At 36.7% G+C, this 19,206-nt stretch overlaps 1 protein-coding gene across 6 annotated transcripts in view; it reads right to left on the bottom strand.

Moving 5' to 3' along the window:
• TTLL7 (tubulin tyrosine ligase like 7) overlaps nucleotides 1-19,206 on the bottom strand; it is a 92,991-nt gene that overhangs the window by 35,537 nt on the left and 38,248 nt on the right. For all 6 annotated transcript variants that reach the window (XR_003912022.1, XR_003912021.1, XM_029948494.1 and 3 more), the window contains 4 exons: nucleotides 15,280-15,478; nucleotides 11,579-11,784; nucleotides 10,438-10,572; nucleotides 8,281-8,361 (listed from right to left, as the gene is read on the bottom strand). Coding sequence is in view for 4 of the 6 variants with exons in the window: in XM_029948494.1 (XP_029804354.1) it covers nucleotides 8,281-8,361; nucleotides 10,438-10,572; nucleotides 11,579-11,784; nucleotides 15,280-15,478 (621 nt within the window). In the remaining 2 variants the exon portion in view is untranslated. The remainder of the gene's footprint in view (nucleotides 1-8,280; nucleotides 8,362-10,437; nucleotides 10,573-11,578; nucleotides 11,785-15,279; nucleotides 15,479-19,206) is intronic.

The raw sequence follows: 19,206 nt of genomic DNA, 5'->3' as shown, positions 1-19,206 counted from the left end.
ATGACCTGAGCCAGTATCAAAAGTCAGAGCTTAACCTACTGAGCCACCCAGGTACCCTGAAAATTTTTTCATTCTGAAAACATTTCTGGATCTCATTTCATGGTTGAGAAAACTCTAGTATGTACCAGGTAAGTAACTTCTCCAAGATTATACAGCTAGTAAATGGACAGTTCTATAGCAGATCTATACCCAGAAGCACCCCTCAGTTGAAAGTACTACCCAACACTGCCTCACAACTAATTTGATCTATCCAGGTGTGAACAGCAAACCTTAGAAGAGAATCAAATTGTTACTTCTTAGATTGAGATCTGCCTCTAATCAAGTGATACTTGGTAAAATGGGTGGGGTTACTATACATAAACAAGGCTGCCCAGGCACCTGCTCCGTCAGGGCCATGGCGAAGGGCCTAGTCTGCTTAAGAGGCTCTACAGATGGGGAGACAGTGACTGTACCGTGAGCAAAACATCCACTGAATAATGTTAGGAAGGCAGAGAACAGACAGGCAAGAAATCAGACTAGAAAGAAGAAAATTAGTGCTAGCTCTATCTGTAATGCTGTTTTGGATATCTGGGTGCTTTGGGGTTAGAACAAAATGGATGGCAGATGAATAATTTGTGAAACACAAAAACAAATGGTCAGCAAGTTGCCCTTTGTGTTTATCTGTGGACTCAAGTGAGGCTAAATTATAGAATACAGGTATCCATTTCCTGACATTGTGACTTTCATAAGCATCCTGATCTAACATTAAGCTCTCCAAGGGAAAAAATAAATGGGAGATTCGGTCAATGAAAACATTAATAAAATGAAAAGATCTGTCTCTTCCATATGAAATATAGCACATTTGAAGGCATAAGACACACAAATTCATATTTTGCAGGAACATACAGATGTTGAATGACAAACTGCTCCATATGGCTGAACAGTTGGTTCTAAATTAAAATAATGGCATGAGGTGAAGGAGGTTTAGAAATAACATTAAAATCACTACATGCTGTACTAATGATGCATGCAGCAGCTACGGCTATCGGGGAAAGGCGCTTTTGCTGATGCAACACGAACAGCTCTGTGCAGCATCTATGTTGGCCCAAATAGAAAAGAGAAGGGAAATAAGAACATCAAAATGCATACAGAAGCAGCTACAGTAGGTATTAAAAAGAAATTGCTATGTAGTGAAGAAATACTTGGTAAACAAGTATCTCTAAGAACCCCCAAATAAATGCAAACATGGTCTAACCTTAATATCACTACTTATTTCTCTTCATCCTCCAATCTTAGGTTTATGCCTAGGTATCACATCACAGGAAAAGCTTCTCAGCAAATTTCGCATTCTTCACAGCCCACCAGCACTGCAGTATTTTCATACTTCACATTTATTCCTTACAAATTATAGAAAGCAGCTGCATTCTTGGCAGAAAGTTATATTATGCAAGTGTGGAGTTACCACAACATGATATTAAATAAGATTAGCTGTTTCCACTTTCACCTGGTGAGGATTCTTTTCAGTATTTAATTCCTTCATCCTTGACCTTTAAAGCTTACATCCATTAAGGAAAATTTGAAATAAGGCACATGAAAGAGTTTGTGTGTGTGGATTCTAATCTTAGAGTTTTATAACATTTTAATGAGCGATCAGCAAATGCTTTGATCCTGGAACAGAAAAAGTGAGCTACATATGCCAATAATGGTCCCTAAATAAAATTAAGAGATTTAAATTATGCATTCCACACCTAATATATGGGACATATATATATCATGGGACATGATAGTCCATCAATTAAGATTGTTGAATGCATGTTAAAATGAGCAAATAATGAAATGAATGAACAATTCAAAATCCCAAGTAGTGCCTAGCACAGTAATCGTACAAAATGACAACCAATGTTTGTCAAATGAAATCATATCACACACAGGCTTTGTGGCAGCCATGGAGACGTGCCGTTTGAATCAACCTGCTTCTAAGAGGGAGCTAGCCTCCCTATTCAGGATCCACTGCAACATTCCAGCATGCTGTCCTCTGACTGCCCCCAACCCAAGGATGGAGCGTGGCTGGGACACCGGGAGGGGTTATTCCTGCCTAGCAGGCTGTGCTTGCTCTGGCTCCCCACCAGCCCTACAAGGCTTTCTCAGAACCTCGCTAGTCTGAGGTTTTACCTTCCAAGCCTCCTGCTTCCCACTCACAGTGGTCAGACCTGTACTGCAGTCTGAGGCCCTTCCTATCTACTTGAACTCTCTTACCCTTTTCTCTTTCTTGGGTGTTTTCTCTTATAAATCTCTTTCACTTCTGATTTGTCTTATGTCTGCTCCCCAGGAGACAGATGACAGAGCCTTCCAATGATCACTATCACCCCAGCCAAAAGAAGCATAGATCTGAGTAATCTAGATGTAAATTAGTCAAGTGTTTGACCTTATAAATAGGTAACTTTTTATAATATCTAATTCTACACTCCACAGCTGACCCATATTCTGGGTTTCCTTTTGTTTTCTTGGATGCAGTTTTTGACTTTAAAAAGCAATAGCATGGGGTTCAAACAGATGGTCAAATAAATGGCTGACATAGTATAATCCAACAATTTTTTTATACCTTGTTTCCACATATTCTACATAAAATAATTCTACATCTGTAGTCTCACCTTGTCTGTAGTTCCGCTTCCCACAGTTTGAGTTGCCCAAGGTAACCACTGTCTGGAAGCGGATGAGCCTCCTTCTGACGTATTCTCAGAAGTTCAAGAGTAGCCTAACACTGTATCACAAGCCTACATCATTCCTCACTTCATCTCATCATTTGGCATTTTATCATCTCATGTCACCACAAGAAGAAGGGTGAGTTCAGTAAAATGGTATTTTGAGAGAGAAAGAAACCATATTCATATAACTTTTATTACAATATAGTTATAATTATTCTATTTCATTGTTAGTTATTGTTGTTAATCCTCTACTGTGCCTAACTTATAAATTCAACTTTACCAGAGGTATGTATATATGTATAAGAGAAAACAGAATATCTATAGGATGCAGTACTATCTCCATTTTCAGGCATCCACTAGAGGACTTGAAATTCACTGCGAGTAAGGGGGGGCCGCTGTTAAGTAGAACACACTGGAGCAACAGCCCGGTGTGAGGAGCCTCAGTAGGAAAACAAAATCAGCCTGCACTTTATACCTCATAAGGGAGGCGGAGCGCCCTCCCCTAGGATGTCTCCCTTCTTCACGAGAACCTCCAATACTTAAGGTTAAAAATCTCAGAAATTCTGAAAAGTTACCTCCTCAAGTAAAGGACAGAGGCAGCACTTAACTCAAATCCACATGACTACAAGTCCAGTACCTCTTTCCACTGTTTAGTATTGTCCCTTATCAACATATAAAGCTTTAAAAAAATTTTTTTTCAATGTACTTTTCAACTCATTATTATATTGGCTCTTTTGTTGCAAGAGAAAAATATTTCAGTCCATCATACTCTGATCTCACTTTACGTCTGATTTCATTTGAAATAGACAAGATTGGGAGGAGGTAGAGAAAAAGTATGTATATATGTTATAATATGTAGACACACACACACATAGATAAACACATATACATATACACAAATAGATCAAACATATTTGTTTGTCCAAATGTTTATTACATAATATATCTCTATACTTATCCTGTCTGGGCTAAATTTTAAGTATTTCGCTTCATTCTAATGCTACTGATTAAATGAAAAAAACAAAACAAAACAAAATCCCAATTAAAAACTCTCTGTTCATGTCTCTTAGAGCTCAAGACCTCCCCTGCCGGCTGGCCTAATGGTTTGCATCCATAGTGTGTGCATTTGTTACGCTTCTTTTTGTGGGTGAAAGAACCCATAATTTGGCAGGGTTAATTTTACAAAAAAGAAAAGTTTTATAAAATTCATTTCCTTATTATCCCAATAGTTACTTATGGGTCAGAGCTCCTCAGTGGCCCCGGCAGTAAAAGGGGAGAATGGTGGCACACGACAAGGGCTGCTGAGAGCTGCCTTCTGTGTCTTTTCCCAGGAGCACCCCACCTCTCATGATATAGCTGAGAAGTTAGAGTGTGTCCTAAAGAACAAAAAGTTTGAGTGAAGAAGAAGAAATGCAACGATCATGACGTTAGCAAGAAAAACTGCCGCAAACAAGATGTACATGGCTAAATTCTGGGTTTTCCATCTCTCATCATAGCCGAGGCCAGTATTCCTGAGCCACCTTTCAGGGCCTCCATAAAAGCAGGCAACATGGCAGGATACACTTGCTCCAGTTAAGATCAGCCCTTACTGTTCTCCGAGAGTTAAAATTCAAGCTACAGATTCTTCTGCCAAAAATACAAGTATTAAATGACCTTCTGCAGAACTTCTGTAACTGTTGGGTAGTGTAAACCATGGGTCTGTAAAAAGTTTGGTATTGAAGATGGGATATCGTACTACTTTTGACAAGCACGAGGGCACATAGTACTTTTGGTTTATGCCAAAACGAAGGAAGCAACAATAGGGCTCAAAAAAAGGAAAACTAGGTATATAAGATGTGCTAAAAATTATGCCCCCCACACTGGCGCTTCCTCTCCTGTAACCTAACAGCATATGACAAACATGGAGATGTGGCTACACGTCTGAGAAATGGGGAAAGGATTACACAAACATAACTCACTCTAAATATTACCAGAGGAAATCAGTACAAGAGAAGTAGATATACTGGCAAAAGTAATTGCTAGTAAATTTACAAACAATTGTTTAACTTTACTCAAACTTTATAAACCAAATTGAATGAAACAATCCTAAAACGTGAGATAATTTTCTTCCAATTCACAAAAGTTATGACTATTCACAAACATCATCTGATCATCTCATACAACGTTATCAGACCTTCTCAAATGACAGGTAAAAAACTGAGTGGCGTCCTCATTTGTAGCTGCAGTTTAAATAAACACACATCACTAGTGAAGAAAGGAGGAGGCAGAAAGAAGTTAGCTTGCCATTGACAGAGTTTATAAAAGAGTCTAGAGTTGAATCAACTTAATAAGTGTTTACAGAAAGCTTCCGACAGGTGACTACAAAGACAAGTGCCTGGCTTTTAGAGAAGTGGAAAAAAATTAAGAGACCAATCTCTCAAGGCAGAACTTAAGTACAACTGAGCACAAAGTGCCATAAAGATTTAAAATAGGGAAACATAACATGTGACTCTAGGGGACTCCAGACAGGCTTCACAGGAATGTCTGTGTCTCCCTGTCATTCTGGCATTTGTGAAAAGATTATTTTAACTTGAAAAAAGTATAGAAATATACAAAAAAATAAGAATGACACCAAATGTCACCTCTCTCCTTCCTCTGGTGCAGTAAATCTACCTCTAGAAATATATCATCTTAACAATTTGGTACCTAGTTTTTAAAAAACTTACGCTAGATATATATTTTTAAAATAGCATATACACATAAGTCATCTAAAATGGGACAATACATGTTATTGTATGACATGACTAGTTTGTTTAATTTCCTATCCTGATATCCTTTCTGGATGGTATTTAGAAGGGAAATAGTTGACAGAAGTGCTCCTTCTTCGAAATGCCCAAGGCAATGATGACCTTACTGGACACTCTTGCAAACCCTTTAATGGAATTTCTCAGCAGGAAATAACTGAGAAAGTTCTTATCTAAGAAAATAGTTAGAGGGCTATCCCTGATCTGTCTACATCCACCCTGTCAACTGTGGTAGCCACTAGACACATTTGGCTATTTAAATTAAAATTAAAAGTTTAGTTCCTCAGTCATGATAGACTCAATGTGCTCACTCAATGGCCATGTGTGTCTAGTGACCATTCTATTGGACATTGCAAATATAGCATATATTACTATCTTTGCAGAAAGTTCTATCAGACAACATCCTTATTAAGTCAACCTTTTTATTTCAGCTGACTGGAGAATGGAAGTTAGTCACAAAAACTATGTGGGTGACTAATGGAAAAGAGAAATGAAGGCCATCCACAACTGGAAGGCTCCCTCCACACACAAGTGAACCACACATAGTTGGCACTTACCACTCCGAAGCCAGAATGCCTCTGGACATGTGAAAAGGGGTGTCTGACAGCAGATGGACTCCTGGCCTCTGGGTGACAGCTTACTGATTGTATCTTTCACTCATGCTTAGTTACATTTGGCTGATTTTACTAATGTATGTTTGTTTCATATGTTACTAGTCATAATCTGGTACGCTATCTCTCAGGTTAAGATTTATGGGTCCAGGGGAGGGGGGAAAAGAGGTGGTGGTGATGGTGGAGGGCACTTAAGGGGAAGAGCACTGGGTGTTGTATGGAAAACAATTTGACAATAAAATATTATGGAAAAAAAAAAAGATTTATGGGTCCAGAATAGTATTCAATTTAATGAAACTGAATAGTATAGATGCACTATATTTAACCATAAATCTATAGATAAGATATTTAGGCTGCTTCAAATGTTTTGCTTTCACACATACTGCTGCAATGAAGGTTCATGTACGTAAATCTTTCATATATGCAATTATTTTGTAGGATAGAAGGCTGTGAGTGACTTTGCTGCATCATAAGGTTATGAACATTTGTAATTTTAATAGATACTGCAAATCACCTATCTATGGAGTTGTACCAATGTATCCTCCCTCTAATGGTACAGCAAAGGCCCTTTTATCCATACTATTTCCATCACTGGATATTATTTGTCTGATTAATTTTTGCTAATATGATGGCTTTTACTTGCTTTCCTTTCATCATTAGTGAGGCCAAGAATCTATTTACAAGTTAATTGGCTATTTGAAGATCCATAAATCGTCTTTTCATGGCCTTTTTATGTACTTTGCCATTTTATTTATTAATATTTATAGGATAGTTTGTCTTTTGCAGGTTGATTTGTAGAAAGTTTTGGTTTATTAGTGTTACTTTGTATTTTATGTGTTGCAAATATCTGTCTTCCTCAACACCCCTCCTCCCATGCCCCTCACAGCTTCTGCCTTTTAATTTGGTTTAAATTTTCATGTAATCAAATCTGTCAATATTTTCTTTAAGATTTCTGGGCTTGAGGTCTTTCTTAAGAAGTGGTCCCCCCATTCTAGGCTTATAAACATATCCTTTTCTTTTAAACTTTTAACATTTTTTTACATATAAACTATAGTCTATCTGCAATTTATTTTTGCACATAGTGAGAGATAAGGCTCTGACTTAATTTTCTTAATAGGTAGCCAACTGCTTCAGTATCATTTCAGTGGGGTGGGGGGGAATTATCTTTTCTCAGAGTCTTTTTTTTTTAATTTTTTAATGTTTTTTTTAATTTTTGAGAGAGAGAGAGAGAGACAGCAATGAGCAGGCGAGGGTCCGAGAGAGAGGGAAACAGAATCTGAAGCAGGCTCCAGGCTCTGAGCTAGCTGTCAGCACAGAGCCCGATGTGGGGCTCGAACCCACAAACTGCAAGATCATGACCTGAGCTGAAGCCGGACGCTTAACTGACTGAGCCACCCAGGTGCCCCTCTCCAAGTCTTTAAAATGTTAAATGTTGTAATACATGATATAAATATAAGTATTTATTTATTAGTATCTTATCAATCCACCTGCTTCTGGACTGTTTCATTTTAATCAGCAACTTACCTACAGTTTTCCATCTTCTAGATTACAAAAAGTACATGGATTATATACCTCTTCTGCTCAAAATTTTCAGTAGCTTCCCCTTACTTGGAATAAACTCCAAAGTCTTTAGACAGCCCATGAACTTGTGATGACTCTTGCCCATGTATCCAACTTCTTCATTCACCACCCCTTCACTCACTCTTGACCAACACAAGCCAATGATCCTATACATAAGGGAATAAAATGGTCCTTCTATGCTTGATGGGTACCTCAAGCTGACTTCCACCTCAGGCCCTCTGTATCTGCTTTTCCCTCCGCCTGATATATTGTAGGTACAGTTATCAGCATAATAGCATTTTATTAAGATCTCTGTTCCGATGTTACCTTCTTACTTCTTTTTATTTTTCACTGTATTTCCTTTTCTTCATAGTACTTAAAATTACCCTACATTCTATTATAATTGTTTATTATCAAACACCTGAACTAAAATATAAGCTCTATGAGACCATGGGGCTTGTTTTAAATTCACCTTTTTATCCTCAGAACCTAGAACAGTGCCTGAAATACAGTAGGCGTGCAATAAATATTTGTGGAAGAAACTAGTAAATAAATGAAGATGTATATAGCCTGGTTATAAATATGGATGAATGATCATAATACGTAATCTCAAAGGCCAAACCCATATTTAGCATTACTCACTTTTCGTTGTTTTACAGAGTCCAATTTTATGAGCCAATATGAAGCCACTTTTGTTTTATGATACCTCCAGTTATCAATGATCTGTTTTGGGGGAGAAAGATTAAGAAATTTAATCTAAAATTTTCCTCAAAAGTGACAAAAAGTAAATAAATGGGTTGAAACCAATATTATTAATTTGTGAAACGGGAGCACTGTAATATGACTTGCAACAAAGAATGTCTACTTTCATAAAGACATGTCATCTGAATCCAAAGTTTTCTCTTTTTGCTGCAAAAAGCACAGTCTATAATAAGTGAAAGTCTAATGTCTTCAGGTACACAAGATTTAGGAAGAAGCCCAAACCATAGATTTCCCATTTTAATTTCAAGAGCTCTATTTACATCACACTCATAAGAACAGAATATTGAACAATATATTAGAAGATACCTTATATATTACTAGGATTCTACTATCCCTTTGTTTTGTTTTTTTGGGGGGAAGGTTTTATTACAAATCCGCAAAATTTCTAAATATATATTCTAGTAATATATACTGTAGCAAACAAATTATTTGCTGCATAAAGTGAACATATAGTAAACAATCTAATGTTTTATGTAATTATTCATTACATTTCATTAATTATATAAGCCTATATATTCTCTCTCTCTCTCTCTTTTTATGGAGAGTGCGCATGCACTGGGAAAGGTCAGAGGGAGAGAGAAAGAGAATCTTAAGCAGGCTCCATTCCCAGCTTGGAGCTGGATGCGGAGCTCAGTCTCACAGCTGCAAGGTCATGAACTGAGCCAAAATCAAGAGCTGGATGCTTAAACGACTGAGCCACCCAGGTGGCCCTATAAGCCTATATATAGTCTTTATAAAACAATCACATCAGCCACAAACATTAGTTCTACTTTCTGATTATCTAATTTTTCTTTTACCTAATTCAAAAGGGTGGTATGTAGCTAATAGCTCGAAGTAAAATGTTGGTGCAAAAACGTGTTTTTATCCAGAACTTGATTAAATAAGATATGTGAATAAAAACACATCTGTAACATGCTTTATAATGAATGTTCACTTTTTTCCTTTTTCCTCAATGTAACAAATATCATTTGTAAGCAAGATATCATATTCACTTTTGAAAATACATATGTAACAATACAATGCATAATATTTGGGGGAGGTTGTTTATAACTATATTATGATTACAAAACATAAATTGCCACGATTAATTTTTTGGCTGAGAAAGTTAAATTTTTATTATTATTGTGTTTGTTTGTTTCTAGACAGTTGCTTTACACAGGTCTAAAGTAATGCTAAAATGTGAAAAAAAGAGAAGTGCATTGTGGTTCTTATCCTACAGTTGGCCACTAGATGGTGTCTTCTCCTCTGGAACAAAAACAACAGCAACAAAAACAGCAACAAAAAAGAAAAAAAGCCCAAAAAACAAAAACCCACCAAAGCCAAACCCAAAACCAAACAGCACAGGGAAACCAGGAAACAACCTTCTGTTACCGGGGGATTATCTAAGAACGTCAATTTGAAATAGATGTTTAAATGAAATCAATCTTTGACTGAAGAAATGCTCTTTCACCAGAAATATCTAAACAATTTGGACTTTCTTTCTAAAATAGAAGTAAGTTAGTCATTGACTTTAATGTGAATTTTAGGACTGTGTCATTTTAGAATGTTCCACTGGGTGGTGCAAATGTGTTTATAACAAGAAAAACACCCAACATAAGCCATTTCAAATTTTGACCAAAACCATTCAAGGGGTCACAACTATTCTTGATACTTTATTCCGAGAGCCCTACTTTTCTCATTACAATTCATTCCATGTTAGGTCCTTCTAAATCTTTACAAAAGGAGGCTTAGCTTGATATTTTTTTCATCATTACGAACAGTAATTATTTAACACTAATTATTCTTACTTATGAGGCAGTTGCATCATTAATAGGACTATGCACTAAAAGATATTTTGCTTTACTGATAATGTGATCTCACTGCTCATGAATCATAAAAATTAAAATAACCCCTGTATTTTCTAAAGCTTGTAGAAGTTAAAAAGAACATTAAGCTTAGCATGACATTGCGAATGATGCTATCGGGAAATAAATTTTAATATTTTAAGAACAATAAAAAGGTGCAACCTCCTTGGAATTTCATACATTATATACTCACATCTTCTATCAGAAGTAATGATTCTGCATCTGATTTTCCTGGAAACCGGATCTTCATGTCCTTGAGGACAAATAAGGTCTGACTTGTTAGATGGTCTTCTTGTTCCTTTGTTCTCAGTTGCCGCAAAGACTCACTCTTAAATTTGAAAGAATACAGATATTTGGAGGGGGTCTTATTTCATTGTGCCACTATAATCTGAAAGATATTTCTAGGTAAAAATGATGCACTTTTAATTGAAAACAAAAACAATGAAAAAGAAAATAATTTTTTACATTTATTCTTAGGATTAAATGGATATGATTTCCCAAGAATGTTGTTTATACTTCCACATAGTTGTAATTTATTTAGCACAAAATACTAAAATAATAATGTAAGTTTAAAAAAGACTTCCTGGTAGTTCCATTTGTTATGTATACCTTAGGCAATTCTTGATTAGAAAAAATAATTATTGATAGTTACCAAGTAAAATTCATCCTTTTATATTTTCTATACTCTTTTCTTTGGGAACATCATCCACATTAAAACAAATTAAACAAATCCCTGGCCAATGTGTAGGTGCACTGAGATATCTATTTGAGCACCTACAACTAAGCCTGGTTGCAAAATAAATTTACTGACTTCCTCAACACTGAGTCTCTGGGATTCATGTTAAGGAGGGAATATGCTGTATGTTATTAACATGCAGAAAATATTATAAACAATATTACACTTCAGTAGCCTAAGGATACATTATCAATGGGTTTTTTTTTTAACCTACTAATCAATCATCCCATTAAGGAAAATTTTACCATCCAACAAATTCCCCCAAATTTACAGATACACTGCACAATACACTGCAAAGTGACACATTTACTCAGATGATTTTCAACAAAATTATCCTACACCATCAGCAAATGGAATGTAAAATGCTATTCTCAGTGTCCACCCTCAAGTTCTATGATATAGTAGAGTCTGCTTTTGAAGAACTCATACTAAGTCATAGGCTAAGTTGGATGAATAACCCAAAGTCCAGAACCCCATGAATTGAATTATAGAAAGGATCTGAGGTTCAATCCATCCTCCTCCTGGCTGATCCCTTTACCACCTACACCGTGAGTGTAGTGCTTCCTGTAATCTTGGAGGAGTGAAAGAGATGACTTACCGTCTGAGAGTTAGTAGTGCTGGCATCATTAGCGTGAGGCAGCTGCCTCATGTAGGAGGAAGCACGGTTCAAGGAATGTGACCGAGACCCTGAAGTTGACCGGGAAGCTGAGATCATTTGTTGAGCAGAGAATGGCCGGTTGTCTGCACTGGAAGGTGACTGAGAAGAGATGGACCGAGGGCAACTGACTGAACGCCTAATAGAGCCTATTAAAATGGGGAAGAGGGACAGTACAGTTGCAGAGTTAGAAGTTTCCCACTTTATTGGGTTTATTTAAACTAACAAGTAGACCACATGGTAGCAGGATGGCCATAAATGTAAAAACCATAGACATCATCATGCAAATATGAGGTTGAAGTAAGTTCTTCAATTTAAACAGTACATTTGGTGCAGAATCCCCGACAAGTATGAAGAATGGCTACCATGAGAACAATTCTTAGCTAGTTCTGTTCTTGAAACGTGACATAACAGAACCAAATGAAAGGAAAACTAACATTTATGGAACACCTTCAATAAGCCACACATCTTGCCAGGTGCTACACTTTTAATCTTCCCAGAAATACTATGAAGTAGGAATCTCCAACCCCTAGAGACTCAGAGGAAGAACTTTCTCATGGTCACATGATGAGAAAGTGGTAAAGCTCAGGTTTAAGTCCTGACCTACATAATGTCAGTGTCCTCCTTCTTTCTAATGCATGATGCCATCTATTATCTTTGAATTGGACTGATAGTTTATTAGAATCTGTGTATAGCTTAAAAATAGAATACTTTGGAGCAAGATTCATAGGGAGGGATGGAAAGGAGTCTAGAGAGTGTCCAGGACAAATGGGTGTTATAGATTTCAGAAGCCATGAAAAAAATAAATAAATAAAATAGAAGAAAAACATAAATATTATCCTAACAGAGTTTAAGTATATAGTTGGTTATTACAAGAGTAGTACTAGACAGATAGTCTTCTTATTCACAGGACAGAAAAAAATTGGATTTATATTCCTGTAGTAAAGTTTTAAGTCAGGAGAAAAAAAAGTCTGGATCTAGAGGGTTGTTATCAGAACAAGGTAGGGAAAACCCCAGAATATCTTCCCCAATACATATTCAGACCATTTATGAAAGAGAACCAAGTGTTCCAGGTGAATTTTGATTCCTCACACAGGGAAATAGAATATCATTCAGTAGTATACATGTATATCCTTTTTAGCTCATATATTCTTTACACCCTCTGTTCTATATTCTCTCTCTGCTTGGGGAATAGATCAGTCTTCGTTAATTAAATAATTTAATAAAACTCACATGAAAGCAGGTTGAATACCCAAATATTTTTCTTCATTAGCTGTTGAAAAAAATTTAAACCTTTATAAAGGCAATTGACATAAACCTTATATTTAGGGATGCATCTCTAAAGGATATTTTGAGTAGATGATAAGCCTAATACCCATTTGGTTCTGGAGAGTACAAAAAAGTACACTCATTAAAGCTTATTATTAAAGGTGTTTTAAAAAAACAACTTCCACTTTTTCTAATTATTAACTTTTTTCTGAACCAGAAAGTCGTATCTTTTTTTTTTTTGAAAGGACTATGCTTCTAGAAAAAGGCTGTGTAGGAAACACACCACTCGCCAACCTTCTACAAGGAAAATATGCAAAAGCATGTGCTACTACCTACACTTTGGTCCTGCTCTCTTTGAGGGCTTAAGGGGATAGTTTGGACATGTATAACCTGATCACAGGTGCAGAAGGAAAATACCCTTTCTCTTGAATTACCACAGATTCTCATTTTTCCCCTGCATACAGTGGAAATTCAGAAAGAATAATGCTATCACTAGACATACCAACAATATTTAGATAAACAAAAAATGGTTATAAATTGCATACACAAATTACATGAGAAAATATTTCATATACTTTTTCACTTATGAACACCTATTATCAACCTAAATATATTTCTGAAACTACAGCAAGTTTGAATTTCCTAAGTTAACTGTCTATATCAGAAAATGTTATACATAACCTGGATTTTATCCTCCATCACTAGCGTCACTTTGGAGAAAAGACTTAAGGAGGGTTTGTGGTATATTAAAGGGTTAGTGTATATTAAAGAGAGAATATAAAACAAATTGAAACCTTTGAGATAATTCCTAGTGACTATAAAAATAAAATATAACTAATAAGGAAAAAGATATGTAACTGAATTAAGCTAGGTTTAAAATGTGAATTCACATTCTAAGACCTTTTTAATACACTCTTTTTTTGACCTTGTTTTATTAACCTGTTGGTCTTAGAACAAAGAACAATCTCAGACCTATAGAAATCCCAGCAACATATTCTCTACCCTATTCTCAATAGGCTCATGCTCATAGGAATGCACACCTTAAACAACTGAAGAGGGCTTAAGAAACTGAGGAAATCTAGGCAGGACAATGTCAGCTTCCAAAAGAGACACAGAGCCATACTTACACAGACATACTTACACAGACAAAGTACTTAAGGCGTCTTTAAGAAAAAAAAAAAGTGATAAAATAGCTTGCAAACTCTAAAACAAGTGCTTAATAAACAACTTAAATGAGTAAGTAAATAAATGAAATGGAACATAGTGCATTACTTTCCTTCTAAACACATAAACTCTCAAAGACAGGATACATCAGCATGTATCTTTATGGAATAATTTAGGAAAAGAAAGTAAAGCTAAAGGACAAGAAAGACCCTTAAAAAATCTTTACGAAAATTTGGTAAAAGAATGATAATTAAAAATCTTCATCTGTTTGCGCTGTATTCCTTATGGCATTTTGCCTTAAGTATAGAAGGCCAGGTTTAAAACCCACCCATTGCCAGGGAAATAGCATATTAAATAAACCACTGCTGCAGACCAACAAAGGTTCACAGCTGTGTTCACTGATGATTGAACTGGTCCCTTTAGTAGAGCCCTGGGACAACAGAGAACACGGCAGAGACAGGAGTTAAGAAATGCCCTGCACTGGAGTATCCAATGAGCCCAAGAAAAGGATGACACCACACTGGACACTGGGGATGAAAGACAAATTGTGGACACCTCTGAATGACAGAGTAGAGGAGAGAGAAAATGTGAAAAGAAATAAAAGAAGAAAGAGAAAGGAGGAAGCCAGAAAGAAGACAGCCCAGCGGCTGGCTGGTTACTCTCCTGAGTACTTGCAGTATCCCAAAAGTCCTTGTGTACGTGTTTAGCCCTGATGGAAATTGGAGGGAACAGAACTTCAGCTATCTCACAATTCTGTGCCTCACCGAACTGGCGTTCAAGTCAAATGCCTAGAGACATACACACATCTTTCTTTGGGTGAGAATGGAAAATAAGATGAGTGACCAAGAGGAAGGGAAAATGGGGAATGGGATGAGAGAACATAGTGCCTTAGAAGAGAATAAAGTCACATCAGCAGATCTGCAGCCATGAGGCATTTTAAAATCCACGCAAACACCTAGGACTTCACAAAAACTATAAAATAGAAAAGAACGGGCTGTAAGAGATCCTTGACTCAAACCTTTTGTTTTCTATGTACAGAGCCTGAGAGCGATGGTGGGTGTGCCCGGGTCTGGGCAGGGAAGGGAGCGGGACAGAATCCAGGGCTCCTCACGCCCGACAAGGGTCATTTGGCCCAAGGTCTTTTATTGAGGTTAGTAACTTCGGTTCCATAATTCTTCATATAACAACTAAATTAGAAGAAATTAACTTACTGGATTGTTGAATTAACTTGTAGTGGCTGGACTGTTTAAGGTTATAGGTCACTTGCTTTTCTCTTTTCTTATTTTGGTATTCTTCTTTTTCATTTTCATCTGAGTCTGAAGAGCTGTGGCTATTGTCATAACTGCTGTCACTGCTGTAGTATTTCTGTCTTCTCAGTACCTCCGAGCTCTCGGGCATGGAGGAGAGAGGCTAAAATAGAGCGGAATGCATCATTCTGTTAGAGTTCAAAGAATTATTAACAAGTTATTAGCATGATTACTGTTTTTAATTTCCTGTTTATGCCTGCTGCTTTTCACAAAAGCTTGATAATCCTCCAAGCATGACTGCTACCATGCTATTCACTAATTGTTTTGTTTCTGCAAAATATTCCTTCTTAAATGATATAGTTCAGTCATGATGAGGAGAATGCTATTTCTGCATGATTTGAATAAGTGACTAGAGTATCCACACAGAATAAAATAATAAAATACTTGAGAGGAAACTATAAAAATCAGGAACATAATCATTCTGCATAATCACTTTTCTTCATTCCGCAGAGATTATTTATTGCTCATCAAAACTCAGATGTACTTTTATTATATCACTGATGTTCAGAGTCACTCAATAATTGTGTGTGAATGTATGTTGGTTCTGAGAAAGAGAGAAAGAGAGAAGAGAGGCGAAGGGAAGAGAGGCAAAAAAGGGTTAGAAAGCAGCAGCTGGTTAAACCACTATAAGTAAAGTGACAAATCACTGTAAGTCAAATAAGGTCGCATCATAAAACAGCCTATTAGCTTATCCACTCAGAAAATGTGCAAGAAGAAACAAGGTATTCCACACATGGCTAATTTGCTGTGGATATTTTCACAAATAAGAATTTTTAGTAAATTATCTACTTTCTATATTGGTTATGAACAACTCCTGTTTTTTCTCATAGGATTTCTGACTATGACATACAGGTCTGGCGGTAATGGAGCAACACTGCTTTTCATTGCCCATGCCAGTGTAAAAAAAAGTAATATAATGTAAAAATCAGTATGGCATGAATTTTGGGGGGGACAGGTGCCACGTAAAAGGAAAAATCTGTAATGATTCAAAATGCCCTGGTATTATGTTCCAATATCTCCATTAGAATTAACTTGTCTCCCACTCCCCAGTCAATGCGTCTCCAGTGATGCCAACCGAAGGAATAAAGGGAAGTGGGCCAGCCTCACTTCAGAAAGAACGTGCACAACCAAGAACAAGACATTTTTCTGACATAGTCATTTTAGGCGACTATTTATTATACAAACCATATGCCTCTACTCCTGCTGGGACAGGTTCCTGTAGATGTATACTAGATTCTTGTTCTCTATTAAACAAAAATGCTTTGATGTTAGCATACACCATAATGAAATCTTTGGTTACCATGGGATTTCACTGAAATATCAAGGTACATCTTCTTGTGTATCAGTGTAGGATGAAAGATAAAGAGAGTAACAGCATTTCATGAAGTGCCTGGAATACACAGTAAGCCAAAGCATGATCCTCTTAAAGTTACTGCCTTTCCAAAGGATGAAAAATAACAAAAGCAGGAAAGTAATTTAATACACTGAGGTATTTCAAAGTATCCTTTCCTTTTGATAATCTAGTATTTACTGAGCACTGACAATGTTCAAAGAGATATATATATACAAACACTGACTAGTACACAATCATCAAACATTTTGACAGTCCTGGGGAATATGAATTCTACAGGAAACATGTTTTTTCAGAAGTCTCACAGAACCAGAAGAAACACTGGCACGACCAGGCTTGCTAGCAGTGCCCTCTTTCAAGTACGCAAACAGCTTGAAGCTTTCTTAAAGAGCTGGACTACATAATGAGTTACTCAATCCTATAAAGAATCACAAAGGGAAGCAGATAGCTGAATCTTTGTGTCGTAATATGCACTTGGGACTTTTAGACCAACACACTGTTCAAGCAATTATTAACAAGAAGCTATAGCAGCATAAAGTTTGAACAGTACCTTAACAACAAAATGGAATTTGTAAGCTGGCGCTGACTTAGGACACAAACCATGCTACTTATATTTATGTCCAATTTTATTATGAATTGGGTCAGACATAAAAATATATAAGTAGCAGAAGGATTAGTAAAACAAATATTCATGTCCCTGAAAAAAAAAGAAGTGAAAAAAAGAACAATGCTAAAAGCTAATACTTTATGTTTATCTATTATTTATACAGTTAATTTATATTTCTTAGTTTCTCAAATAAGTGAAAATTATTATTTCTCCTACTACACATTTCATTTAATCTGCAGCATCTTCAATTATTCTTCTGCCATAAAGACACTGAAATTAATGTTTAGTATGTGATATCATCCCTCTAAAAAGGAAAGGCTGCTTTGAAGTTTGGCTCAGCCCAGACCCTCGGTGTACACAAAGTTAAAAGTATAAAAATGCTTTAACTTCAGACTGATTATGCAGCTTCCAGCCATTTTGAAATATTACTGCAGAAAACAACCAATTCATTGCATTTCAACAAATACAGTTAGTTTCCACTACTTGCCTAGAAATAAGAGGGATTAAAAAAATACATCATCTGAATTCTGCCCTCCAGGAGCTTATATTTTTACTTGAATGAAAAGGCTGATTTGATGAGGCAAAGAAAAATATGACAAGACAGCAGGGCGCCTGGGTGGCTCAGTCGGTTGAGTGTCCGACTTCAGCTCAGGTCATGATCTTGCAGTTCAAGGGTTTGAGCCCTGTGTCGGGCTCTGTGCTGACAGCTCAGAGCCTGGAGCCTGCTTCAGATTCTGTGTGTCCCTCTCTCTCTGCCCCTCCCCTGCTCATGATCATCTTTCTGTCTCTCAAAAATAAATAAATGTTAAAAAAAAATTTTTTTTAAAAGTATGACAGCAGAAGACTGTCTCAGGTCCTATGTATCCACCATTCTGTCATAAATATTACGCCAAAAGTTGTCTCATAACTGGTTTGCTGAATTGCAATAATTAATACACAAAGCTTAAAAATGATTCACTTTTACAGATACTCTAAAATATATCTGTTCCAAAGGCATTAACAAAATCTTCCACAATTCTTCAGTATAAAGCACATATTTCAGAAGAATGGGGCCTAACATCCAAGGTCTCTGCCCTCCACCAGATACATATTTTTCACCAGATTCATCTTGTACTATTTTACTCCTCAGGAATCTTCCATTTGAGTCATACCAAATTCTTCCTTGTCTCTCTAATACTCTATGCAATATCACACCTCCATGTCTTAAATATTTCCTCTACCCTGAACATTCTTCTGCTCTTGTTTTTTAATGTTCACTTTATTTTTGAGAGAGAGAGAGAGAGGGAGCACAAGCAGGGGAGCAGCAGAGAGGGGGGGGGGACAGAACATCCCCCTCTGTTAGCACAGAGCCCAGTGTGGGGCTTGAACTCACAAACTGTGAGACCAAAACCAGAGCCAAAGTCAGACACTTAACCGCCTGCTCTTAAGTGATTAAAGCATTACTCGCTTTTCAAGATCCAATTCAAATGGCATTTCCTTTACACGGCCAGCCACAGTCTACCAATCCTTTTCTCCCCTGTGTTATTGTTACCCTTTCCACTCTGTATTACACCACTCAGTATATTGCCACAATTTACCCTGGTTTTTGGTTCACCTATTTTCCTTCCACCAGCTAATGAGGTTTTGGTGGACACATTCAACAAATTTAACTAATGGTTTTTGATAACCTACTAAGTGCTAGACACTGTGCTAGGTGCTACAGGTATAAAGATGACAACATGATTCCTACCTCAGAGAACTTGAAAGTTCATACTAAAGCAAATATGCACACATTGTCACAGCTGCTCTATGATGTGTTACTTGTGGCACAGCAGAAGCAGCAGCAGAAGGAAGTCTAACGATGAGAGTGAGGGAAGATGTCGCAGAGGAAGCA

This window comes from Suricata suricatta, chromosome 8, assembly GCF_006229205.1.
Source record: "Suricata suricatta isolate VVHF042 chromosome 8, meerkat_22Aug2017_6uvM2_HiC, whole genome shotgun sequence".
Lineage (NCBI taxonomy): Eukaryota > Metazoa > Chordata > Mammalia > Carnivora > Herpestidae > Suricata > Suricata suricatta.
This window is presented reverse-complemented; position numbering and strand designations above follow the sequence as displayed.